The sequence below is a fragment of the Myotis daubentonii genome, chromosome 16, assembly GCF_963259705.1.
Source record: "Myotis daubentonii chromosome 16, mMyoDau2.1, whole genome shotgun sequence".
NCBI lineage: Eukaryota > Metazoa > Chordata > Mammalia > Chiroptera > Vespertilionidae > Myotis > Myotis daubentonii.
Window position 1 is genome coordinate 49,185,714 of NC_081855.1, and position 25,656 is coordinate 49,211,369.

Here is a 25,656-nt window from a genome sequence, read left to right on the forward strand (position 1 = left end):
CTCTCTCAAAAAAAAAAAAAGGTAAAAAAAAGTGTCAAATCAATGAATAAAAGCAGGATGAACCCTGAAAGACAACCTGGAGAAGGTGTAAGCATTTTTCCACTTGCCTCAGCTATCAAAAGCAAGGCTCTACCTAGCCAGAATCCCTTCCCGGATCCCCTTGTGTGTGACCCATAACCAGAGTACCTGAGAGGACAAAGGCAACTGACAGTGCCCACTTCATTTTTAGCAGGACAATTGTTTGCTCATTTCCCCGTCTCTCATCTCTGCTGCATGATCTCCAACGCCCATAAACTGTCCCCTCTTTCTTTCCTCTATTTCCATCTTTTCTTGATTGAAAGACCACTAAGGGGGAAGAAACGCCTGGGTTTTAGGTTCTTTTACCTGGTGGTTTTCCCAGAACTCCCCAAAAGTTGGGCTGTGTCTGCAGAGTCGAGGGGTCTCCGCTGGACACCTCATCACTTGCTGCCATCACCCAGAGCCCAGGAGGTCAAGATGAGGTGAGGCAGGGGAACGGCTGAGTCCCAAGATACAGAGTTCATCCCAGGGCAGGCTGGTAGAGGGCCTATCCCCTGTTCCCCCAAATCGCCCGAGGCTTCCTAGCAGGGATGGAGGATGCTATGTGGGGTCTTGGCTTCAAGGCTTCTGGAGGAAGCTCTTCAGAAAGATATCTGGATCCCTGGTTTCTAGGGGAAGGACCCTCAAGAAATCTTGGGGTGCGTCCTAGCAACAATCTGAGAGGGAGGGAAGAAAGAAAGAAAAGGGGGAGGAGCCTGGGTAGAGCTGCTGCCGCGGGAGCCCAGAGAACAGGCTGTTCCTGCCGCCTCCATGGCAACCAAAATCTAAGAGCGAAGGGACTGCCAGGCATATCCCATTGGAGGGTCTCTATCCCTCATCACTTATGCCCCACCCTCCCGCTCTCCCCGCTCGACTCAGTCCTGAAGTAGAAGTGGGGGATGGGAAGAGGCAGGCAGGTGGGGGTTTCATAGCGAAGAGAAAACAGGAGCTGGAGATGAACCAGCTCTGAGAAGGGCTAGAAGCTTCCAGAGTTGGGGGTAGGCAGGGTGAGTGGGGTGGAAAGGGTGCTGACACCACATAGAGGCAGGGGCTATAAGCCCAGACCTGGGCTGGATCCTGGCATCTGCTTTGGAGGCAGTGTGCCCTTCACTTTGCCCTTGCCCAGGTCTGGTAGCAGCCCGTAGTGGGAGCCAAGGGGAGGGAGAGCAGTAAGGAGAAGATAGGAATGGTGGACTCTTGTCTTTGAGTCCAAGGTACCCCACTCTGCCTCTGAGGGGGGGAAAGTGGATCAGGAAGCACTTCATTTTGTTTTATTTTATTTTTTAAATCTTTATTGTTGAGAGTATTACAGATGTCCCCCCTTACCCCCCCCCCCCCCATTCCCTCCCTCCACCCGGTTCCCACCCTGCCCCAGACAGCCCTTCACTACCCTACTGTCTGTGCCCACACATAAGATCTCTGGTTAATCTCTTCCCACCCACCCCCACCCCCCTTCCCTCTGAGATTCATCGGTCTGTTCCATGTTTCCATGCCTCTGATTCTATTTCATTCGCCAGTTTAATTTGTTCATTAGATTTCTTGTTCATTTGATTTTTAGATTCAATTATCGATAGCTATGTATTTACTGCCACTTTATTGTTCATATTTTTTTTAACTTTTTTTTTCTTCTCCATTTCATTTTCTATGGCTCTGGGTCTAGAATTTCTAAAAGTCTATCTCGCTCAATATCTTTAAGGCCTTTTGTCAGAGAGAGTGTGGTGGGGGGAGCCAGAAGGGAGGGGAGACAAAACCATAGCAATTTTCTTTTCTCTTCCCCCCTCTTGATTCTGTCGTCCTCACCTGATCCAAATCTCTGCTAGACCTCTCCACTGCCTCCTGGTTCTGCCTGGTTGGTGCAGAGTATAAATGTAGCTCATCTCATAAATCGATCCCATACTTTGGGACTCTCTCCCAACTCCTTGGGCAGCCCTATCCCAACAGACTTACTTCCATACAGGGTAGAGCCTGCCCCCTGCACACTGCACACCGAAGGGTTTCAGCCAAACCTGATCATGGAGGAGGTGGCATACATGTCCAACAGCCACCCTCAGTGCACCTTGCTGTTCTGCTCTGCATGCACACTGCTCTGACCGGACGGTGCAGCCTCCTGCTCCACCCTGCAGCTGTTGCATGTCCACTGCGAGCCCAGGCCAAACCCACAGGTTCACTTACTGCATGCTGACGCTGCACACTGCAGCCCCGATTCCCCACTGCAGCTGCCGCTACCGCACACTGCAGCCTACTTCCCCCGCTGCAGACCCTCATCACCGCCTCTCCACGCTGCAGCCCGTGGGATGCATCCCAGGCGCCCTTCTCACTCCTCACGATTCCAGGGTGGTCCCCAGAGAGGCACCCTTCTCCCTCCCATGCTTTGCAAACCCCTCTGCCCCCTGGAAGAGAAGGGGCTGCAACAGAACTGAAGATGCAGGTGGCTGGGACTACGATGAGTCAGGGCGGCCCAACTCGGATAGGCTGTTGGCCAGAACCCCACACTTAGCAAGTGATTTTTTTTCCCCCAGTGTAAACCGAGCGATTAGTCGAACAGACCTCCTTAACACACACACACACACCCTCCAAGAGCAGACCTCAGGGACAGTGCCCCGCCCTGAAAGCCGTGGGAAGGCTGTGGCCCCCGCTGGTAAAACTGGGCTAATGACAGCAGGGAGCCGGCGGGGCCAGGGGGGGTGCTGGAGTAATTAGAGCTCTGCCCGGCGCTGGGAGATCCCGAGATGAAAGGGGCTCTGGCGTCACCGGGTTGGTGTTATGTCCATGAATGCAGGTGTGTGTGTGTGTGTGTGTGTGTGTGTGTGTGTGTGCATGGGTGGTGGGGCTAGCTGGTGGAGACCTCTCCCGAGGGGAAGGAAATCCATTTTTATGCAACCTGCCCGCCTCCTGAGACTGGCCCCTGTACCATCGGGGTTTTGGTGGGGGCAAATGAGGGAGGAAATACCACCTCTGTGAAGCTGAGAGTGGAGGGGGTAGGGCAAGTCTTGCCCCCTCCTCAGCTCAGCTAGGGGGCCAGATGGTGGAGGAAATGGCTGGTGACCGTGAGAAGAATGCCCGTACATATAGGAAGAGGGCGACATTTGAAAGGAGAGGCAATGGATCTTAGAAATTGGAGAGGAAGGGAGGTAACGGCAAATACACCTCCAGAAGGATTAAAAGCAGGATGATTGGCGTGAAAAGGACCTCAGGGTTCCCCTGCCCGACCCTCGCCTTTTCAGGTCGAGGAAGCTCGCGCCCCCCCCCGCCCCCCCAGCTCCCCAGAGCGGGGGTGACTGCTCAAGGTCACACCGTGAGTTGCCGGCAGAGGACCCGAACCCAGAAGCAAACTCTAACCCCGCCAGGGTTTGGCATTTAATCTCTCTCCCTTCTTGTAAGGGGCAGGCTCGTCGATACTCCCTTCTCTATCCCATTCTTTCAACGAGCAAAGGCTATTCTTTAAACGACATCTTTTTCGAAATATGTCACCAAGTACCGCTCCGGCCGTGGAGTGGGGAGGGCGAGTCCGAGCGGGACGGGGGTGGCGGGGGGGCGGGGGCGGGAGAGGGGCGGCCGGGCGGCTGGCTGGCCCGGGGCCCGGGGCGCGGCAGGGAGCGGGGGGCGCGGGCCGGCGGCGGCGAGGCGGCCTGCAGGGAGCAGCCGCGAGCCGGCCCGGCGCGCGAGCGAGAGCCCCAGCCGGAGCGGGGCGGGGAAGGGAGGAGCCAAGAGCGGCCGCCGCCTCTGCCGGAGGAGCCGCGGGGCCGCCACACTCGCCCCCCGCCCCCCCGCGCTCACTCGCACTCAACACCCGGGCGCAGGAGGCGGGCGGCCCGGGCCCTACCGGCCCCCGATGGACGCCCCCCGCACGGGGCGCTGAGACCCCGCGTCGCTGCCCAGCCCGGTCCAGCGCGCCACGCCGAGGTAAGGAGGAGGGAGCGAGGGGGCATTAATATGCAAATACCTCGCGATTGATTATGCAAAGCCGCGGGGCTCTGTGGCCAGCTCCCCGGCGATCTGGGGGCGCCCGGGGGGTTCCCGCCGCCAGCCTCCGCCTGCCCCGACGCCCCGGTGACCCTGTCACAGCCCGGGAGCTTGCAACTTACGCCCTTGGGGAGGGAGGTGCTGCTAGGAGGTCGGTGGGCCCCGGGATTTGCCAGCGGAGATGGCGTCCAGGCCTCCCCCTCGAGGGCCCGCCTGGCCTCTGTCCGGCCCGTCTGCTGCGCATTCCCGGGCCCGGCCCCGGCCCCGCTGCCGGCCGCCCGAGCGCCCCCGCCCGCCGCGCCGCGGTTTGTTTACGGTGCGCCGGAGGCCTGCCCCCCCCTCGGCCCCCACCCCTAGCCTCGGAGGCCGAGTGGCCTTTGCAAAGCTGCCTCTGGTTGCGGAGGCTAGTAATAGTGGGGTGGGTTGGTGAGCTTGCACGGGCCCGGGAGAGGGAGAGGGAAGTCCCCCCCCCCCGCCCCCCACTTCACCCGCCTCCCCGGTTGAGCATGGCTCTCCGGGTGCAACACTCCTAATTGCAAAAAACGTGGCTGGGGGTGGGGGAGTGTATTTGAGGGTCCCAAGATGATTAGGGGAATTGCAAGCCAGGGTGGTTGGAGAAAAGAGGGAGGAATGGACCTGTGTTGTGCGTGCCCCCCCCTTTTTTCCCTTCCCCTTGCAACGTGTCTCCTCCGGTGCCCCTTCTCTGCCTGGGGCCCTCCCTTGTCCGGTGTGAAAGAAAGGCCTGGGGCTGGAGGCAATGGAGGGAGCCACCATTTCCAGGGTGGAGGTCCCAGGAGGAAAGCCAGTGGGATGGGAACCCACCTCACAATGATGGCTCTGGCCCTAGGAGGGGGGCGGAATGAACAGGGCTGTTGTCCAAGGCGAGGGGGGAGCAAATGTGACATGCAGACGCTGAGATATGCCCACACAGACAGCCACATGCACGCCCAGGGACACCCAGGCAGACTCAAGGACAGGAGCTGCTGGACACACCCACATGGGGACAAGGGAAAAGGCCGGCGTCTGCTGCCCTGGGGAGCTCAGAGGGGTGGGACACACCCACGGGAGACGGACCCATGCACGTACTCACGCACAGGGTCACACGGAGATGCTGTCACACACAGGGGCAAGGAGGCGTCTCTGTCACCCACATAAAAAAAGTCTCTGTCGCACGCATGCATGAACACAGGGCAATTGCACGCAGCCACACGTTACAAAAGACCCTGCCACTCACAGGCACACACGTGCTCGCATGAGCCCAGCCACACAGGCATTATCGCCTGCCGTAACAGTCGCTGTCACTCAGTCAAACGCCAAACGTGGTTACACATCAACACATGGATACACAATGTAGCAACAAGTATTTTCTTGGACTCCTACTGTGGATCGCTGAGGTTCTGTTGACAACAAAACCCCTGCTCCCAACAAAATTAAATTTGTTTGCGTGAAAGGACTTTTCTGCCTCATGGTGCAAGGAATGCATTCGTGATAACGTTCTAGGTCTCTATCGCTTGTCAGCCCACCGTCCTAGATAGTGAGCCTGAGCCCTGGCAGGATGACTCCCAGAGCTCGGGTCCCGCCCAGAGCCCAGCACAGGAAGTGTTCTGTAAATACTTGTTAATTGATTGACTGTGGGAACTCCAGTCACAGGTGCACGCATGTGCACACAGCCCCAGGGACTCAGGTGCAGAAGGCATTCACAAGGCTCAGGCCCACACCAACCGTTGCGCCTAGACACCCCCAGAAGCAAATGCACTGCAATTGTGTTGTCAGGCTCATCCCCAGATGCACACATAGTCATGGACTCTTTCCCTTAAGCTTCCTTCTATTTTCTTCCTCAAGGCTTAGCTTTTTTTTTTTTCGAGGGACAGAGAAACTAGAGCAAATAGAGTAGGGACAGGGGGGTCCCAGAGAGCCAAGTCATGGGCCTGAAGCAGTGTCCAGTGACTTCCAGCAGCTGGGGTTGTCCTGGCTGCTGGGGGAAGGAGGTTCTAGAATCTGTCTCCCCACCCTAAAAGCAAAGGAGGGGGGGTATCTCGCTGCCCCTGCTGGGATCTTTTGTCTGAGCCTTTCCTGGGGCAGTTCACTCTCCCCCAGCCGAGTTCCTGCCTCTGGCCCTGAGTCTGGCCCCTTTTTCCACCTCTGCCCTCCTCTCTAAACTTGGAAGCCTTCCTTCGGCTGTATGCTGGTGAGTGTCTGGGTGAGTGATGTGTATTTTTGACTTGGAATTTCTCTCTAACGCCATCTCTCCGTTGCTCTGTCTTGCTGTGTCTGATTCCCTTTCCTTGTGTGTCTGCCAGACTGTAACTCTCACCCTGTCACTAGCCCCGTCTACCCCTGTTCTCGTCTGCTTTTGCCACAACCTCCTTCCTCAGAGCTGGGAACTGGCATTGAGGTTCTTCATAGTTTTCCGGCTGTTAGTACTCAAACCCCGCCCCTCAGTCCCCGCCGGCCCTGCCTCTGGGGTCATGGGAAGGTTGGGGTGGGGAGGGGTGGGGAGGGGTGGGGCAGGGGGCTCAGCGGCTGCTCAGGACATCCTGTACTTCCTCAGTGCTACAGCTGCAGGCCAGCACATTTTGAGGGCTGGGAATGGGGGATAGGGAAGGAGATGACCTACTGTCCATGCTGACCTCTCAGGCTGGCAGGCTCAGCCAGGAGACACCAGATGGGTGGAAGCCCGGGTATGCATGCCACAGCAGGCTAGCTCCAACCCAGCCGGTGAGGAGCCCCTCACCACACTCCCCCACTGGAAGAGACTCACCCCCATGGGCAGTGCCCAGAGTTGGCAGGACCTCCAGGGGCCTTGCTCCACACCCCTGGCAGCTGAGACCCACCTCAGAGATGCCCAACAGCTGTGTCCTCGCTGCCCGGCCTCAGCGTGTGTTTCTGAGGGTACAGCTGCCCAGACTCTGTGCAGGGCTGAGTGAGGTGCAGCCTCCAGAACAGGGCAGCAGAAGGGGCCACTCTTCCAGAGAGTGAATCTGAATGGGGGACACCAGGCCTTTCTGCTTTGCTCTCCTCTAGCTGTGGCCTGTTTGGGCGAGGAAGCACTGGTAGTGACTCCACCAGAGAGAATCCGTGGGTTGCGACAGAAGGGAAGACGGAGGCTTGGTCACAGGGACCAAGGTCTCATTCCTCCAGCAGGTAGCAACTATCCTAGAATGGTTAAGAACACAGACTTGTTGGGAGCTAGGTTGCCTGGGTTTGAATCCCAGCCATGCCACTTGCTGGTTGTATAACCTTGGGCAAGTGATTTAACCTACCCCTTGCATTATCTGTAAGCTGGAGATGATACTACCTACTTCATTCAGCTTTTGAGGATCAGAGGATTTAGAACATATAGAAATGCTCTAAAAAGTGCCGGGTGCATAACAAGCACTGTATGTGTTAGCTCTTACAATGGGGGAGCCCGTGGGCCTGGGGCCCCCTGGGTTTCTTGGAGAAGCTCCTAGACATCACAGGAGCAGGAATGAGAGAGGGCGGAGTCGGTGGGCATAGTGGGTCCGTGTAATCTCTAGACTTCTCAGCCTTTGTGTCACCATTTTCTCTACAAGTTCAGAACCTCACCTTGAGCTGCTCTGAACCTCACCTTATAGCTGCTGTTTAAAAGGAGCCCTTGGCATCTCAGCCTGGGGGCACACCTCCCCAGTTAGGGGCACATGGATGAATGTTTGGGCATCACTGCATCTCTGCTGGGACAAGTCTGAGCACTGGGAATGGGGGGTTGGGGGCGGGCAGGGGGAGAATAACAAGGAAAGCAGGCTCCTCTCCCAAACCCTCCTTACTTATAGAGTACAGCACCCTTCCTCTCTCCTGGGGACCCAGCAACCTAGCTACCTGCCATTGACTGATCAACCAGGACCCAGCCTGGCTGACAGGCACCAGATTCCCCACCCTTGCAGGGAGGGGGCATTTGTGTGAAGGGTGGGGGCACTGAGTCAGAAGCAGTGTGGCAGGAGGCACGGTGCCTTGAGATCCAGGGTCTGCCCTGGTTTGCCTTTTCCCTGAGAAGCCGGTGGTCAAGGTGGTCAGACTCCTCTCTCTCCTCCCAATTCCTTTTATTCAGCTCTCCCCCTTCAAGGTGCAGCAAGAATAACGGGGCGGATGGCCTATGGTGGGCCACTGGGGCGCCAAGCCCAACTCTAGGTCTCATGGCTGCAGAAGTGCTTGCGGAACCGATTAGGTGTTGGTGGGGGAGGCAAGCATGACCACAGTAGGAAGAGCTCTGGCTGGGAGTTGGCAACTGGGTGTTTGCCAAACACCAGTTGCTGAATTTGGGCCTGGGTTTTCATCATCTCGAGACAATGATGCCTACCTCCCTCCGAGTGAGGGTGAATAATACAGCATGGATGACACCTGTGCTCAATGCCGGGCGCATCCTGGCTTTGTGAGTAACACCTGTGGACGCCCCTGCCCTCCCAGGGCCTGGCCCACTCCAGGGCGGGGGTCCACTTGCCCGCCGGAACCAGAGACAGTTCTCAGTCTCCCATGGAGGCATCTGGGGCTGGTGTGTGGGGGGAGGGCAGACGGTTTCCAGGCATGTGGTGCAGTCCTCCTCCCTGGCAGGCCGAGGCAGGGCTGCCAAAGAGGAACTAACTTTTGTTTACCTTTGTGTGAGGTGGTCCAGAGGGAGGGGCCAGACGTTGTCTGGGTAGACAAGGGTAGCGAAATGGGACGTACTGGTGCCCAGAAAATGCCACCATTGCTCCCTCGCCTTGTGGGGGGAGCGTTCACTCTGTGGCCCCGGGGACTGGCGTTCAAGATTAGGGCCGAAGGCACAGCCACACCCTCCAGCAGTAGCCAAGTGCTGCATGGCTGGACCAAGCCCCCAACCCTCCCCCCCTTCCTCCTCCTCCTCTTTTCCTCTTGCAAGGAAGAGATGAGCTCTTGGCTCCAAGAGCTTCAGCTGCCTGTTTCATTTTCTCTTTTCCCCGGGCTCGTGGGCGGGGAAAGGGAAACGGGTCGAGATTTGGTGGCTGTTGGCGTTTTTGTACACACCAGTGAGTGGGTGTGTTGTGCGCTCACCCATGTGTGCGTGTTTTGTGCATGTGTGGGTTGGGGAGGGCTCTGGATATCTGTGGAATAGCACGGGAGCCGCCGTCTGCGCATGCGGGGTGAGTGTGTGTCTGCACGTGTCCGTGTATGTGCCTGAGACCCAACTGCATGCACAGCCTGCGTGCCGCGCTCGAGAGACACACACACACACACACACTTTTTAATCTCTCTCTCCCCATTTCTTCCCTCCCTCTCCCTTTCCCTCTCTCTCTCTCCCCCCTTCTCTTTCCCCTCTCTCCCTCCCTCTCTGTCTCTCTTCCTCCCTCTCCCTCTCTGCCTCCCTCCCTTTCCCTTCCTCCCTCCTTTCCCCTCCCTCGGTCTTTCCCTCCCGCCCGCCCTCGGTGGGGCTAGCTTCCACCTCCCGGGGGTGCCTGGGAGAAGAACACCCCTGCCTTTCCCTTCCACCATTTCCTTCCCTCCTGGGCGGTGCTCCCCGGGGCTTGGTGGCAATTCCTTTCTCCGGCCTCTTCCTCTCTCCTTGGAAGAGGGGAGTGGGGAAGGGAGGACCCCCGAGCTCTGTGCCCATGATACCATCTGCAGTGAGCGACTTGGCCCCGTGACACTCATGCCTCCAGCCTTCAGCTGCCCCAGCGCCCAGCTCCAATTACCCCTGGCTGCTGGGGGGAGGGTGGGGAGAATGTGCCATGCCCAGCTGGGGGTGCTCCCAGCTCTGCTTTCTGGGCTATTTGCATTTTCCACTTCCATTCCCGCGGGGAACTGGGTCAGGGGACACAAAGTTCTATGAATTGGCAGGGGAGGAGCTGGGCATGGGGGAGGGGGGTGACCTCTAGACCTGGGCACCCACCTTGATGCCTGATGGGAGCTGGGCTGGGTTAGGAGGAGGGAGGGTAGAGCAGCAGGTGGGTGAGGTTATGTTGGGGGGAGCACAGTCTTTGATGTTAATACTGGGCATCTGGCCCAAGCTAAGGCCGCTGTTTATGTCCTTCTGTCTCTGACCTACAGGGGGGAGTTTCCTGTTCTATTCTTTTGGGGGACAGGATCCTTTGTTGATCCAATCCCTTCCACCCCCATTTCCCATTCTCTAGCCTCCAGGGTCCCACAGTGGCTAGGAGATCAGACTTCAGGGTCCCTGCCTTTAGGTTCCAGAATCCCATCTCATGGGGGCCCAGAGGGAGCCTCCCAAGGAATGCTGCCTCCTGGGCCTCCCCCACACCCCCCCCCCCGCCTCCCGCCTGCCAAGCTGGTGCCCGTGTCTGTGTACTCCTCTGCTATCTCACACCTGCCAAACAGCACCTTCCTTCCCGCCTTCCTGGCACTAGGATAGGACTGAGTTGGGTGGGGCAATCCTGCTCAGTCCACACCTGAGAGTAGAACAGGGAGGGCCTGGGAAAGGAAAACAAGGCCCCATCCCTGAGGGGCACCTGCCCCTCCATGTGGGGGGCTTGTGTTGCTGCCGCAGCCTCCACCTTCGCCAGACTCCCAGGGACTGTTGGTGCCCGTGGCCGCCCACGGGAGCCCACGCTGGCATGGGCGGCAGTGTCTGCACACGGATGCCTGTGTCTGCCTGTGCATGCCTATGTGTATGTTTGGGTTCAGTAGTCACCTGGGCCCCTTAGCATCGCCCTTCCTGACTCCCATGATATGGGGTCAGCGCATCAATGCCAGATCATTAGGAGGGGGGGGGGTGGGGGGGATAGTATCTCCCCGCCCCCCAGCAGCAGGCAAAGGGGAAGGGGAGAGGGAGGTGTGAACCTACCCACGGCACTATTAATAGCCCACATGCCAGGCCACCAAGAACCAGCTGTCACCGTGGAAACCATTTCTACTCCCCCTCCCCCAGCCTCCATGGGGTGGGACTTAGGCAGGGCATGAATCAACGCCCCCCCCCACCCATCTTTCTTTGTTACCTTTCTTCCTTTGTCTCCCCCTCCATTTGTCTCTCCTCCCCATATCTGTCCTCCTCTCTACCTCACCCCTCTCTCCCCTCCCTCTCGCCCCATCCCCCACCTCATCTCATTGCCGCCTTTCTTCCTATCCCTATACCTCATTAGCGTCCCCCTCTCCCCCATCCCTGCTCCACTCTTTGTTCTCCTCATCTTTCTTCCCCTCTCCCCCCATCATCTCTTTCACCCCAGTCTTCCTCCTCTTTCTCCCCTTTTCTGGGCCCCCTCTCTCTGAGTATGCCTCTCCTTCTGTGGTTGGCAAGGAGGGCTGGGCTTCCTTTAGAGCATTAAGGACAAAGTTTAGGGGCCCCAGACAGGTGGGGCCAGAGCCAAGCGCAGACACCCGGGAGAGTAATGTGTATAGAACTGGGGGCTAGATTCCGGAGGCAGAAGGTCCCCTCTGGCCGCCCCAGGAGTCCTTTAGGAAAATTCCTTGGGTCCGCAGGGCTGCGGAGGGGGCAGCCTGGCAGTGGGAACCTGGCACGGAGCCTGCGGATGCCGCACTGGGCGCCCCTCTGGCCCCCCATTGCAGAAGCACTCAGTCTTAATGAAACGCTTCCCCTCCACGGGCACCTTGCCCACGCTGCCACCGGCCGCTCTTATCTGACAGAGGGAGTGGGTGGCCGGGCCAGCCGACAGGTGGGTCTTGCTGTCCGACGGTCCAGCCTGGACTCAGAACCCCATAGCCCCACCCCCGCTGCCTCCGTGGGCCGGAGCCTCAGCGCAAGGAAGGAGCTGGGGGAGTTAAGCAGGACTCCGGGTTAGAAGAAGAACAAAAAAAGGACTCCAGGAGGAAGGGAGAGGGGCTGCCCTTCAGGGTGGGTCTCCCTGCCCCACTCCCCTTCCCCACTGACCCTTCTCTGCCCACAGCTAACACCGGCTCACGTGGTATGTGCCTCCCTGAATGTTGGGCCCTTTCCGTGCTCTGTGTCGCCTCAGAGACCCAGGTGTGTCCCTAGAGAGATGTCAAGGAATCCCCGGCCTCTTGCTAGATGCCAGGCCAAGGCGCCTTCAGCCGTGAGGACAGGGCCTTCCTCCTCTGCCCGCTGCCAGGGGCTCAGGGTAGCCTGGGTCACGCTGACAGGCACCCGGACACCGCTCAGCACAGCGCAGAGTTGAGGCAGAGAAAGAGCCTTCCCCTCCCGCAGCGGGCACGTGCAAGGCCTTGGCAGTGCCCAGACACATTTGGAGTTGAGGCTGGGCTGGGGAGGGGGAAGGGAAGATAAACATGGTGGCTTAGGTTGGCACTGCCCCAGGTGTGCCCTGTAGCAACTGGCAGTGGCCGGATGAGGGAGGAGGGGTCCTCCAGAGCTAGGGCCTGGGGCAGGAATTGCCCGTGGCATGTGGCTGCTGCTGGTGTTCTCCGCCTGGCCCAGCCCACGGCTGCTCACACCCACTTGCACACACCCTGGCCCTCTTCGTCTGCCCCCAGGGCCTGCTCCCCAGGGCTGCCCCTCTCTCAGCATGCCCACTCCTGCGCCCGCCTCCTCCCCTCCCCAGGGGCACTTGGGCCTCCTGCTGGCGAGTGGATTTTTCCAGCCTCTGTAAACAAGTGGTGGCAGCGTGCCAGGTGGGCAGGAGACAGGCGGGGGCAGCACTGCAGCCAGGGTGTGCCAAGCACCGAGGCACAGCCTGGGGGGGAGATGGGGAGACACCCAGAGACAGACAGAGAGAGAGAGACATTCAGATGCAGACAGACAGACCCAAGGAAGCCTTGTTGGGCACGGATAGAAGTGGAAACGGGCGACAGAAAATAGCCCTCTATTGTCCAGCCCAACCCCACCACTGCCCTGGCCCCTTACCCCTCACTGCTCTGGCCGAGAGCAGCAGGCCCCAGTGCCCAGTCCCTGGGCATCCCCACCCACTCCTACTCCTCCCCCCACCTCCACCCCTCAGGGCTGGCTACGCCATTATAAATTTATAACAGGAATTTCTCCACAAGCCAAGAAAAACTTGACCTACTTTCTTGACGGCTCTCCGGGCTAAGGCTCCCCGCTCACAACCCCCCCAGCCTCCTGTCCAGCCCCCAGTGCCCTGTTCTGGTCTGTGGGGGTATCCGAGGCAGAATGGGCCACCCTTCTGTCCTACTGCCACAGTCCCTACACTGAGGGCTCACCTGAGTGCAGGGGCCCTGCCCCACTGCCCTGCCCAATGGCCGGACTTATCTCACATTCCCCTCCTACTCTGGCTCCTTATCAGCTCCTGGGGGTGGGGCGGAGGGCCCAGGGGCGAGGTCTCTGGGGCAGCAGCTACTGGATGAAGGTTGTGTGTTGGGAACTGCACCCTTTGTCCCCCTTAAACATGCCCACACCTGCCTGTGTGCACAGACAGTAAACCTCTGGTCGGGAGCCTGTGGTCAGAGGTGCATGTGGAGGAAACGGGGGGCCCAGGTTGGCACGGCCCTGGCCCCCAGGCATTGGAACAAGGCAAGCATTCAAGCCAGGCTTCGGGGTTTCGAGCCCTGAGCCACCTGCTCACTAGCTTGGTGACTTCGAGTGACGGCCCAGCTTTCTGAGCCTCAGTTTCCTCATCTGTGAAGTCAACACGTGTTAGTTTCCTTCCTTTACCTCTTGCCAACCTGGTGGGTGGCAGCTCAGCTAAACCAACTGGGATGTCTGGTCCTCAGACTGGGAAGTGTGACTTGGGGCCTTCCTGCACAGCTCTGGAGTCCTTGGGAGGCCGGGTTGGAGTCACAAGTCGGCCAGCAGCAGGGGGGTCAGCTCCCCACGGTCTTCAGTATCTCTCTCCGTTAAGGCACTCAGGTGCCCCATTCCCACACCCCATCCTTCCTTCACAAGTACCCCCACCCCCCAGGCCTGGCTTGAAAATTGCTCATCTCTGGTCCCCTCTTGCCCCAGAGTATGGTGCGTTTTATAAAAACTTGGCTAGATCAGTGGTAACAAGAACATTTATTAGGCATTGTTAGGGGCCAGATACTTGATTGAATGTGAGGACTGGGACATGGTACATGGATGATCTCATTCTTTCCCTCCACCCCTTTCCGTGTCTGGGGCTTAGGACATGACTCTCCAGTTTTGCCTGCTAAAACCTGTCCGTCGGAGGGGTTCTCCTGCTTCTCTCCCTGTGCCTGCCCTCCATGCCCACCGCCATCTTGTTGTGAGCGCAAAGAGCCCAAACTGTTGCCACCAAAGGACCGCTTTCCACCACGGCGCCACCTTATCCCTGCTTCTCTCCTCTCTCTGCAGGGACCTCGACAGGACAAGACTCCGAAGCTACTCCCCCAGCCCAGGACTCCCCCACGGACCCAGCTTTCCCCCCAACACTACCACCTGCCACTCCCTGGCCTATCTCACCGCCCACCCCCCTCGGGGCTCAGGGCATGGTGTGAAAGGCCAAGTGCTGAGGCGGGCACCATGGGTGCTGTGCCCTAGCCTGGGTGGCAGGGGGTGGGCAATCTGTGGGCGTGCCAGGGGGGGCCACTGTGCCCACCCAGTCTCTTGGCGTGCTGGAGGGCATCCTGGATGGAATTAAAGTGAATGGAACAGAAGCCAAGCAAGGTGGAGTGTGGGTCAGACCCAGAGGAGAACAGGTAATGGGTCCGGCAACTAGGTCTTGCCAACTCTTAGCTGGCAGGCATGGTCACCTGGTTGGGCAAAAGCGAGCCGAGCTTGGGCCTTTAGGGGAATGGACGCGAGGCCAGCAAACCTGCTGCTTACCTTTGCCCAGGAGATGAGGTCATGTTCATGTGACGGGAATTAGGCACCTGGAGGAGAGATGCCCATTTTGGAGTGGGGAAGTGACAAGGAGAAATTACACGAGGCAGGCACACGGCCCCTCCCTGGACAGTCCTGGGCAGGCTCACATGCTTCCCCCCGCCCCCCCAGGTCCCCCCGGCCGCCCTCACCTGAGCATGTGGAATGCAAACAGTCTCGCCATTTGCCTCCTCTCCCTGCCAGCCTGCTCCCATCGCCGCCAGTGTGCAGTCCACGAGCCGTGGTGCACGTGACGTGACAGTTCGGGGCACATGCACCAGTAACTCTCGTTAGCCCATGCTTATATTTGGAACCTTTTGGGAGCCCCACAAGCTCTTCCTTGTTCATGGGCAAGGGCGGGCGCTGCCATGGGGCCCCTCCCAGGAAGTGGAGTGGATGCCAACTGTGAAGGTTTTGCTTACCGGCGGAGGAGGCATGAGCCCCCCACACATTGCTGGGAATGGCTACCTGTGATCTGCATTGCCCTTGAGGAGCCCAGAGGGTCTCTGCCTCTCCCGTTAACTCCGAGTGGCACAGAACTTTGTGCCAGTTGGCGTGGTGCCCCTGGAGCTGGGTACAGCCTGTGTCTATGGCCAGGGAGAGGGTGGGGGATGGGTTGTTCTGGGGAGCAGAGTGGCCGTTGCCTAGGAGACCAGATTCTGAGCCAGGAGGCCAGAAGCCCGGCCAGGCAAAGCCCTGGGGCCCGACTGGGTCTCTGGGGGGTGGGGAGATGGAAGGGGCTGTCAGTTGGGTGGGGCACCTAGAGTTTCCCCTCCCCAAAGACTCACCCCAGGGCGGGGGGGGGGGGGGTTCTGAAAAAGGTTGGGCGTGTCACTGCGTAGCTGTCACTGGCAACCTCTGTACTTCCCTGCCCAGACCTCGTGAATCTGGAAGACGCTGCTCCTAAGCAGGGAAAGGCTGGAATCCGGGTTCCCGGTCCCCCAGAGCTGCACCCCTACCCGTTATTCTCCCCTCCCCCATGTCCATGCGCCACCTTGTGGCTGTCCCTGGGACTGCACCCAGAGGCTATAAATCTAATAATTGCTGAAAACCCAGGGCTGCTCAACTGGGGCCCTAGGTGGCTCAGAGTTCCCCCACACCCTCCCCCGCTGGAGCGGGAAGGGAGATCTGACCTTCCAAACACTGTAGTAACCCGACAGGGGTAGTCTCCAGGGAGTGTGGCGCACAGAGCTGTCTTTGACTATGACCCTGACCAAGGTCACTGTGTCAGTATGTTGGGAGCTGCGTCAGGGGAGGGGCCCTGCAACATGCCACACGGAGAGTGGGTGTGGCAGGTTATACAATCCGTGCATGCATGTGGAAGGCTTATGTAACCTGTGTGTGCCGAGGTTATGTAACATGTATGTGGAGAGGCTGGCGACATGCGTGCAGTGGCTGTGGGTTGCTAATACCTTGCATGGAGGGGCTCAGGGTCCTTGTCCCGACTGACTTCAGTGCTTGGCGTCACCAAGCACAAGTGGGGGCCTCTGTCTGCTGCTCTGTGAGATGGATGCCATGGACAGGGTGACTCTGGAAGTCCTTTCATATGCTCATGTTCTTGGTTCTGGGTTCCAGTTGCTGGGCACTCTGTGTTTGCCCGCACTGTGGTTAAGCACGTGTGTCTGACCTGGAAATCAAACAACATGTTTACTGAGGGAAGGGAGGAGTATTATTAGGTGTCTGTCCAGAGGGTTGTGTAACACATGGGCATACCCTAGAGGTCATATAACACATTGGAGAACGCCCTAAAAATTGTGTAGTTATGTAGATCCTGGTGCTTATTGACCATGCTAGGGTTCATACTGAAGGCTGCATCGTGATTCATATCTAGTGGGCTTGTGTTGCGTGTGTGTGTGTGTGTGTGTGTGTGTGTGTGTGTGTGTGTTCTAAAGGTTATATAACTCTGAGCATGTCCTGAAGATTCTTTCTGCATGTCTCATGCACTGAAGGCTTAAATATGTGGATATTGTAGATTATGGGTGTTGAAGGTTCTATAATGCTGTGTGTGTGTGTGTGTGTGCACTAGAACATGCTTGTGCCCCAGCCAAGCCCCTTATCTCTCTCTGAAGCTTCTAGATAGCTGGACCCTTCTCAGTTTTGTCAGCTGACCTAGGGGTGGGAGGTAGAATGAGGACATGAAGGGCAGGGAGTTGGGCCTGGGGGGGGGGGGGCGGGCGGGTATCTAAGCCTGTTGGATGAGAAGGGGGACTGCCCAAAGACTGCTCTGTGATTCTGCCCACTTTGCCCCCATCCAGTGCCAGGTCACCAGATGGAAAGCGAAAAAGAAAGAACGGCCAATGTTCCCTGAAAACCAGCATGTCAGGTGAGCCTGGCTGTGTGTGCCCCTCCTCCCTGCCCTGAACGCCACCCCGCCAGACCAGGGCTCTCCTGGAGCCTGGCATGTACCAGCAGCTCCTGTGTCCCATGGGGAGCGCCTCCTAGAGGGCTTGGGATGGACTTGTCTGAAGGTGAGAGGGGTGATGTGGGCCCCAGCCTTGAAGATGGATTAGGTCAGAAAGGACCTCTTCCCTTCTCCCATAACCCTCTTGCCTGAGACCCCTCCCCCACCCCCAAATCAGGGCCTGGGCTAAAGAGCTGAGGGGCTGTCTTCCCCCTGAGATGAGCTGCTGACATTTGCTGCTGCTTCTCCTGCACCCCCTTGCCCCTGGGGGGGCAGCGAGAGAAAGGCCCTGAATGAGCAAACAGAAGAACTCTGGGATTCTCCATGTTCTTACGGAAGGGGATGGACAAGATCACCTCTGATGTGCCTAGGATTCTACCCTTCAGGGGGGCTGGGCTAGGGGATGGGCCAAGAAAGGAAAGTTGGGGAATGCAGAAAGTGTAAGAGCCTCCCTGCTAGGGGCCCAAGCCATGCCTGCCTGCCTGCCTCCCTTCCTCCCTCCCAGGGTATATCCCTAGTTACCTGGACAAAGACGAGCAGTGTGTCGTGTGTGGGGACAAGGCAACCGGTTATCACTACCGCTGCATCACTTGTGAGGGCTGCAAGGTATGGACCAGCCAGCTCCTGCCCCTCCCCCACTGCCTGAGCCCCCGTCTCACGCTTTTTAAGGCTCTCAGCACCCAGCGCAACAGATGGCTCTATAAACGTGTCACCTAAAACTCACCTATTACATCATCATTTCTCTTATTCATTCATCCATTTGTCCATTCATAATCCCTGCTCTGCCCCTCATCGGTCAGATGCCTAATCTCTCTGAGCCTCGGTTTCTTCATCTATAAAGTGGGGATAATCATTGCGACCTACCTCACAGAGTTATTGGGAGAATTAAATGAGATCATCCACAGAGAGTATTTAAAACAGTAACAGACGCAAAAGAAGCCCTCAGTACCTGTCAGCCAGCAGTCACCCATCCAGCGTATCGGGTGTGAGGAGTATAATCTATGCCCTGTCCTCAAGCTGCTCACAGCCTACCAGGGAGAAACAGACCTCAGTTGAAAGCAACATCAGTGCTTTTCAAAATGTGGCTCAAGGACCACCTGCAGCCCTAGTTACCCTCAGATCCCCAGGCCTCGTGCCAACCTCACCCAAGCAGAGCCTCTCATGGGGGAGCCCAGAATCTGCCATGGAACAAGCCCCCCAGTTGCTTCTACTGCAATTGAAAGGGTGCGAACCAGAGCTGGGCTGGGAAAGTGTAGGGGTGGCGGCGCCCAGGAGAGAAGAGGGTGGCAGGGTCTCCCTGGGCAGAGGGAACAAGTTCATAGACTTGACGGGGGGGAGGGAGCGCTTCATTAGATTTCACTTTGGACATTTCAACCTGCATGGTTTCTCTGGGATCCTCACCCCCTGAAAATGTCAACCTTCCAAGAAACAGAAATATTTTAAAATACGTTAAGGGTCGCAGTGCCTTTCTTTCTTGGTGTCGACCCAACCAGGACCAGCAGGGATGCAGAGTCCCAGTGCAGTGTCCCTGGAAGCGACACCAGCAGTGTGACCTAGACCAGGGACCCAGACCCGAGTTCCAGAAGAGCATCTCAAGAGCGGACAGGGATGCCCGCCCCGCCCCTAGCGGGTCTCACGTAGGTCAGAGCGAGGCCCAGGAATCCGGAGCACCCTGGGTGATTTTAAGGCACCCTAGAATCTGAGCGCTCAGACCTCGGTACCCCATGCCTCAGGGCCAGCCCTGGCTCTGACACCCCTTTAGCCATGTGGGCAATTTAAGCAAATGAAGGGACTTTGGACAAATTGCTAAACTCTCCAAGCTTCCGTTTTCTAGTCCGCAAAACGGAGACAGGGACAGCTCCTACCCTATGGGATTGACACCAGTGTCAAAGGTGGCGATGCCCCCAAAGAAAAGGCTTGGAAGTGCCTGGCACACAGTGAGCGTTCATCGTGATATGTAGGACGGAAAACGTTGTGTTCAAGCTGCTAGAATTCATACACAATGCCGCCTTCCTTTCACATTTTGACACCCTCCCTCCCTCCCCCCCCTTTTCCATGAACTCCACCTGCATGGGCCACAGGCAGCATGTATGAGAGTGGTTTGGGGTCAGGGTCATTTAGCCGAAGGACGGAAATCGGGTATTTCCTGGATGCCAATGCTGCTATCACTCAGGCTTCACAGGACCTCACACCCTCCCAGGCCCAGATCTCCATACTTTCAGTCATCATCCCCACCTCTGCCCTCCCCTACCCACATATCCCCTCCCCCCTGCCCCCCAAGCAGCTGGAGGAGCTGAGGGCGTGCGTTCCTAAGGTCCTCCCCAGTCCTCACAGAGCCCAGGGGGCCTGGGCCCGCTGTGTCAGGTTTCCTCACTAACCCCCCACCCCCGGTGAGCTGCATGGTCCGTTCAGGAAGGTCACCATGACAACACGCTCCATCTCCCTCCCGCCCAGGGCTTCTTTCGCCGCACAATCCAGAAGAACCTCCATCCCACCTACTCCTGCAAGTATGACAGCTGCTGTGTCATCGATAAGATCACCCGCAACCAGTGCCAGCTGTGCCGCTTTAAGAAGTGCATCGCCGTGGGCATGGCCATGGACTGTAAGGGGATGGGGGTTGGGGGCAGTCGGGCCAGGCGGCTGGGGGTGGGGGTGAGTTCAGATAGGGCAGCTGCCTTCCAAGGTATGCTCAGGGCCCACAGGGCAGAGTGACAATGCAGGTCAGGCCGATGGTGAAGTGAATGTTCAGAATCCTGCTGCCCTCATCCCTGGGGAACAGGAAACAGCATTCCTCTCTGGGTCCTGCACATGAACCTGGTGCTTACCTGCCTTTCACCAACTCCAGGCCTTAGAGGGAGTGGTTGGGTAGAACGAAGTCCTGAGCACCCCATCCAGAGAGGACACCCCACTTCTGGGTGAGAGAGGGTGTCTTTCATTGCCTAGGGCAGGGGTGGGCAAACTTCTTGACTCGAGGGCCACAATGGGTTCTTAAACTGGACCGGAGGGCCGGAACAAAAGCATGGATGGAGTGTTTGTGTGAACTAATATAAATTCAAAGTTAACATCATTACATAAAAGGGTACGGTCTTTTTTTTTTTTTTTTTTTTTTTTTAGTTTTATTCATTTCAAACGGGCCGGATCTGGCCCGCGGGCCGTAGTTTGCCCACGGCTGGCTAGGGTTTGGGTGGCAGGGTCTTCTAGTACCTGCTGTCACCATAACCCTTTAGACCAGAACCTGCTATGCCTCTGGATCAGCCCGAAGTGGAGCTGGTGTCCCAGTGATTATCATGATCCGGTTGTGCCACGCAGCTACTAAGTGGATCGGAAGTTGCTCAACCTCTCTGGCCCTCAGTTTCCCCAACCTGCACACTGGGAAGAGTAGTTTCTGAGAGGGTGGTGGAGAGTGCCATGCAAAGGGCCTGTGTCTTCCTGTTGACAGTGGTTCTAGATGACTCGAAGCGGGTGGCCAAGCGCAAGCTGATCGAGCAGAACCGGGAGCGGCGGCGGAAGGAGGAGATGATCCGATCACTGCAGCAGCGACCAGAGCCCACTCCGGAAGAGTGGGATCTGATCCATGTTGCCACGGAGGCCCACCGCAGCACAAATGCCCAGGGCAGCCACTGGAAGCAGAGGCGGAAATTCCTGGTAAGGAGAGAGGGGGTGGGGGTGAGTGGCAGCGAGGTGCCAGGGAGAGGAGAGCTAGCTCAGTCTTGCCTCCTCCAGGAAGCCCTCTTGGTTTGCTCTAGCACAAAGCTGATACTCCCCAGACCTTGGTGGTTTTGATTTGATTTGAACACTTGTATATGTATGACTGGCCTCTGGGTCCTGCCTATCCCACCTGATTGGGAGCTACGTGAGGACAGGGTCTTTCCTTCCTCATTAGATTTCCGGCAGGGCTGACCTCTCCTCTTTTCTTCGCTCACAGCAACTGGGAGGAGAGGGGGAGGACACGGTCATGGAACAGTATTTGGGGGCACCTGCTGGGTGCCGGGCATTGTGTTAGGCCCTGGCAAAACCAAGTGCCAAGTGAATGGTCAGGTGGTTGTCTATGGTGAAAGCAGGCAGGAAACTGGCAGTCTGGTTCCTGGTAAGGTATGCTAGTGGGTGGAATAGTGTGCTGTAACGGTCAGGAATCAGACCGCCTGGTTCTACAACTTACTAGTCATGACCTTGGGCTTATTAGTTAGCTGCCCCGTGCCTCAGTTTCCTCATCTGTGAAATGGAGATAACTATAATACCTTCTTTATAGGGTTGTGGTGAGGATTAAATGAGATAATACGTGTAAAACACGTGGCCTAGTGCCTGGCCACATATTCAATACTCAGTAAATATAGCTTCTATTCTCATGACATTACTTCTGCTGCTGTGATGGTCATTGTTATTATTAGCAGACTTGGAGCTCTGGCTCTGGTCTGTTCTCTGCCCGGAGGTGAAGGAGAAGCCTGGGGCCTGGGATCTAGCAGTCCCAGGTACCGCGGCCCCTCTTCCCCAAGCTGCCTTGGAGCTCCCCCTGGTGGGCAGGGAGCCTCAGAGGTTGGACGGGGTCTGCAACCCTGGCTGACCCCCTCTCTTTCCCTCCAGCCGGACGACATTGGCCAGTCACCCATCGTCTCCATGCCGGACGGAGACAAGGTGGACCTAGAGGCCTTCAGCGAGTTTACCAAGATCATCACCCCGGCCATCACCCGTGTGGTGGACTTTGCCAAAAAACTGCCCATGTTCTCCGAGGTGAGTGGCAGGTGGGAGGGGAGACATGGTGACAAACATGGAGGAGAACCTAGACCTGCTCCCCAGGCCACTCAGTCCTGGCACATGCTCATCTGAGTTCCTCTGGGCAGGGAACAGTTCCTTTAGATCAACAGACACCCCGCACCCTCCCCCCTCCCCCCCCACACACACACTCACACACACTCTGGGCTACCTGATCCCTAAGGAACCAGTGGGCTCCACGTGCCCTGTTCCCACGGCTCCTCTCAAGCCCTCCCAGCCCCTCTCCCCCATCGCTGCGTGGCCACCCCAACTCCAGGCCGCCCGGACATTCTCGTCTTAAAGAGCCCTAGCTGGGGACAGGCTGCTGTACCAGCTGACTGACCTTGGCCATGTCACCTGACTCCCTGGCATCTGTTTCCTCATCTGCCGTGGGGATGGAGATGGAATTGGGTAATTGTGAGGTTTCATGAAATAGGGCAAGTCTGGGGCCCAGCGCAGGGGGAGCTGTGCAGAGTCCATGTTCCTGGCCGAGGCCAGGCGTGGCCTCGCAGCTCCAGGGGCCACCCCCCCTCCCCTGGGGGGCGGTGGGGGCGAGAGGGAAACTCTTGGCGAGGGCGAGCTGAGTCCTCCCTGGCCCTGCCGCCCACAGCTGCCTTGCGAAGACCAGATCATCCTCCTGAAGGGGTGCTGCATGGAGATCATGTCCCTGCGGGCGGCCGTCCGCTATGACCCCGAGAGCGACACCCTGACGCTGAGCGGGGAGATGGCTGTCAAGCGGGAGCAGCTCAAGAATGGCGGCCTGGGCGTCGTCTCCGACGCCATCTTTGAATTGGGCAAGTCACTCTCTGCCTTTAACCTGGACGACACGGAAGTGGCTCTGCTGCAGGCCGTGCTGCTAATGTCAACAGGTACCTGCTGGCTGGGAGGGCTGTTCTCCTCCTCCTTCCTCAGCCCCCGCCTCTCTCCCTTCGCCGGCTTCTCTGCCGCCCCCAAGCCCACCCCTGGGTCCCACAGGCTCACCTCTGCCACCTCCATCACCCAGCCCATCCTCTGTCCCCTGTGCCCTGCTCTGTCGCCCATCCCCGTCTCTTCTGCTCCCCAGGCCCGTCTCTTGCTTCCGGATCCCTCTTCTGCTCCTTTCCCATCTTTGCCCCATCCCCTCTCTCTGCCCCCTCATCCTTTCTCTACCCTTATTCCCACCCCACCTCTCTGCCCCCCAACCCTTCTCTCTGCCCCCAGTCCTGCCCTATTGCTGAGTTTCCTCTCTCCCCACCTCTCTGTCCCTCTGTCCTCATCCCTTCCGCAACCCTCCCTCCGCCTTGGAGTTGTTCCTCCTACACATGCCCCCCCCCCCACCCGCCCACAGTGTGTTTTCCTCCACTCCCTGCCCCTCCCCTCCCCTCTGTCTCCCTTCACCCTCTCACCCTCACGCCTCCCCTCTCCCGCAGACCGCTCGGGCCTGCTGTGTGTGGACAAGATCGAGAAGAGTCAGGAGGCGTACCTGCTGGCGTTCGAGCACTACGTCAACCACCGCAAACACAACATTCCGCACTTCTGGCCCAAGCTGCTGATGAAGGTGACTGACCTCCGCATGATCGGGGCCTGCCACGCCAGCCGCTTCCTCCACATGAAAGTCGAGTGCCCCACCGAACTCTTCCCCCCACTCTTCCTCGAGGTCTTTGAGGATCAGGAAGTCTAAAGCCTCAGGCGGCCAGAGGGTGTGCGGAGCTGGTGGGGAGGAGCCTGGAGAGAAGGGGCAGAGCTGGGGGCTGAGGGAGACCCCCCACACCTCTTCTCTCCTCCCTCTCGTCCTCGGATAGATGCAGCTCCCACACACACCCGCACTACCCCGTCCCTCCTCAGAGCCTCCTGCCCTGGCACAGGGCACACAGATGAACTTGCCATGGAAAGGACAGTGGGGGAGGCTGGGAGGGACCTCGGGCCCCGTCCTCCGAGAAGGTAGGGGAAGGAAGGGAGAACTGAGAGGGGACAAGCCATCTTGACTGTAGGGGACAGGAGTGTGGAGTCGGGGGACAGGCCCTCAGCTCGCCCCCTGCACACACACAGGAGAGAGAGGCCCCCCGTCTAGCTCCTTGGCCTAGATTCCCCCTCAGGCTAAGGGCCTCTCTGCTTCCCCAGATGCCTGGGTGCAAAGAAGGGCTTGGCTTGGCTCCTCCCCGGAGGTTAAAAATTATAGTCATTCTAACTGCACTTTGGAAACCAGGCAAGGGGAGAAGATAAATGAAGAAAAACTAGACAGAAAAAGAAAAAGAGAGCGAGCGAACGATTGCTAGAGAGAGAGAGAGAGAGAGATAATATTAAGTTATTAACTGAGGCTGGCCAGAGGGGCAGACCCCCTACCACCCCCATGCACTTTGCGAACTACCCCTCCTCCCCCCAAATCAGAGAACTGCCCCCCACACAAGGTCCCTAAAGGTAGGGCTGCCGATCAGAGCTGTGAGTTAACACAACAGGGTCCTGGCCACCCACCCCTTGCCTTGCCCCTCCCTGTGCCCCTTTGGCACCCCCATCCCAGTACTTCCTCTGCTCTCTGCCACTCGTGCCCGCTGAGTTCCATCTACCTCTCACGCTGGATGCCAGCTGGCCCCTCACCAGCCTGCCCTGCTGCCCACACAGCTCCCCTTTCAAGTGCCCAGCCCCAGGGGCCTCCCCTGTCCGTCCATCCCCACCCCCCCACTCCTTCTGCACCTTGGCACCCACACAGGAAAAACTGTGGCTCAAGCTCCCACCCTCCTCACATCCTGCTGTACTCGCTCCAATCCAGATGCTCTGCACTAGGGCGAGGAGGGGGTGTGCACTCGGGGCTTCTCCCAGGGCCTCCGCCCCCTTAGGACTCTGCTTCCCATATGTCTTCTGGGCTCTCCCTAACCTCTGCCCTCCTCCCTCCCTACTCCCGCTTCTACGCACGCACGAACCCAGACTCCGGGTGGGCAGGCACCTAGGAATGGGATGCTTAGATTAATAGCGCTTCGTTGGGGCCCCTGGGGGGGGGCGGTTGGTGCTCCTCCTTTTTTCTTTGAAGCTCTTTAGGCCAGCCCGCCCCTCCGCCCCCCGGACCCATTTCCCCTCCTCTTTTCTCTAATTCAGGGACTTTGGCTTGAGCCACCTCCCACCTTTGTGGTGAGGAGTGCTCTGTTGGTCTGCATTTGGGTCAGTTACCCTCCTCCTCCCCTTGGCTCTCGCCCACCCTGCAGGGGAGAGGGACGAGGAGGTAGCTCTCCCGTGGGGGGGGGGGGCAAGGGGAGGGGGGGAGGGGCAGAGCAGACCAGAGGGCCCTGGGCTCAGGGCTGCATGTCGGCAGGGATGGATGGGTGGACATAGATGCCCCCGGAAGCCATGGGGAATGGGGCAGGGGGGAGGGGTGCCAGGGCTTCCTGCGCTTTGCACTACTGGGGCAAAAATGTCTTAAGCTGTGGGGAACCTGCCACCCCACCCTGACCCTCAGCCTGCCACAGCCCCCTACACACACACACAGACAACACACACACAGAGACACACACACACGCACATGCACACACACACACAAAGGCAATGCTATGCTGCCCATCAGGGCATGTCCATCCCCTGCTGTTCAGGTTTTGGGCAGAGGGGAGGGCCTAGAAGAGCATCCGCTGTCACCTGTGCTGTCACCTGTGCATGTGCCTGCCCCGCCCCCTTGGGCACGTGGGCTGCACATGCTGTCGCTGTCTCTCCCTCCCTCTCTCTCTCTCTCTCCTGGGGCTCTGGTTCCTGTATTCCTCCTGTCCTATAGGCAAGCCCTCTTGTACCCTCTTCCTACCCCTGGGGGCCCAGTGGAATTCCTGACCTGTCTGCTGTCTCCCCCGTCCCTCCA

General features: G+C 58.3%; 2 protein-coding genes across 3 annotated transcripts in view; one reads left to right on the forward strand and one right to left on the reverse strand.

Annotated features, from left to right (window-relative positions):
• MED24 (mediator complex subunit 24) overlaps nucleotides 1-4,295 on the reverse strand; it is a 31,655-nt gene extending 27,360 nt beyond the window's left edge. Inside the window, exon 1 of one of the 2 annotated variants that reach the window (XM_059670919.1) lies at nucleotides 4,143-4,295. The gene's annotated coding sequence lies outside the window, so the exon portion shown is untranslated. The remainder of the gene's footprint in view (nucleotides 1-4,142) is intronic. The other variant, XM_059670916.1, reaches the window with a different exon arrangement.
• THRA (thyroid hormone receptor alpha) lies at nucleotides 3,775-24,079 on the forward strand. Its single transcript, XM_059670921.1, has 9 exons — nucleotides 3,775-3,960; nucleotides 14,186-14,529; nucleotides 16,948-17,015; nucleotides 17,599-17,699; nucleotides 19,548-19,695; nucleotides 20,533-20,738; nucleotides 21,675-21,821; nucleotides 22,453-22,711; nucleotides 23,252-24,079. Exons 2-9 carry the CDS (start codon nucleotides 14,477-14,479, stop codon nucleotides 23,500-23,502), a joined length of 1,233 nt encoding a protein of 410 aa, XP_059526904.1. The 5' UTR covers nucleotides 3,775-3,960; nucleotides 14,186-14,476; the 3' UTR covers nucleotides 23,503-24,079.
• Nucleotides 24,080-25,656: the final 1,577 nt, after the last annotated feature.

Excerpts from the sequence above, each read along its gene's own strand:
- THRA (XM_059670921.1), top strand. The coding sequence starts at position 14,477 with ATGGAACAGAAGCCAAGCAAGGTGGAGTGTGGGTCAGACCCAGAGGAG. Across the intron at positions 19,696-20,532 it reads CGTGGGCATGGCCATGGACT|TGGTTCTAGATGACTCGAAG; the intron begins GTAAGGGGATGG and ends TCCTGTTGACAG. Across the intron at positions 21,822-22,452 it reads AACTGCCCATGTTCTCCGAG|CTGCCTTGCGAAGACCAGAT; the intron begins GTGAGTGGCAGG and ends TGCCGCCCACAG.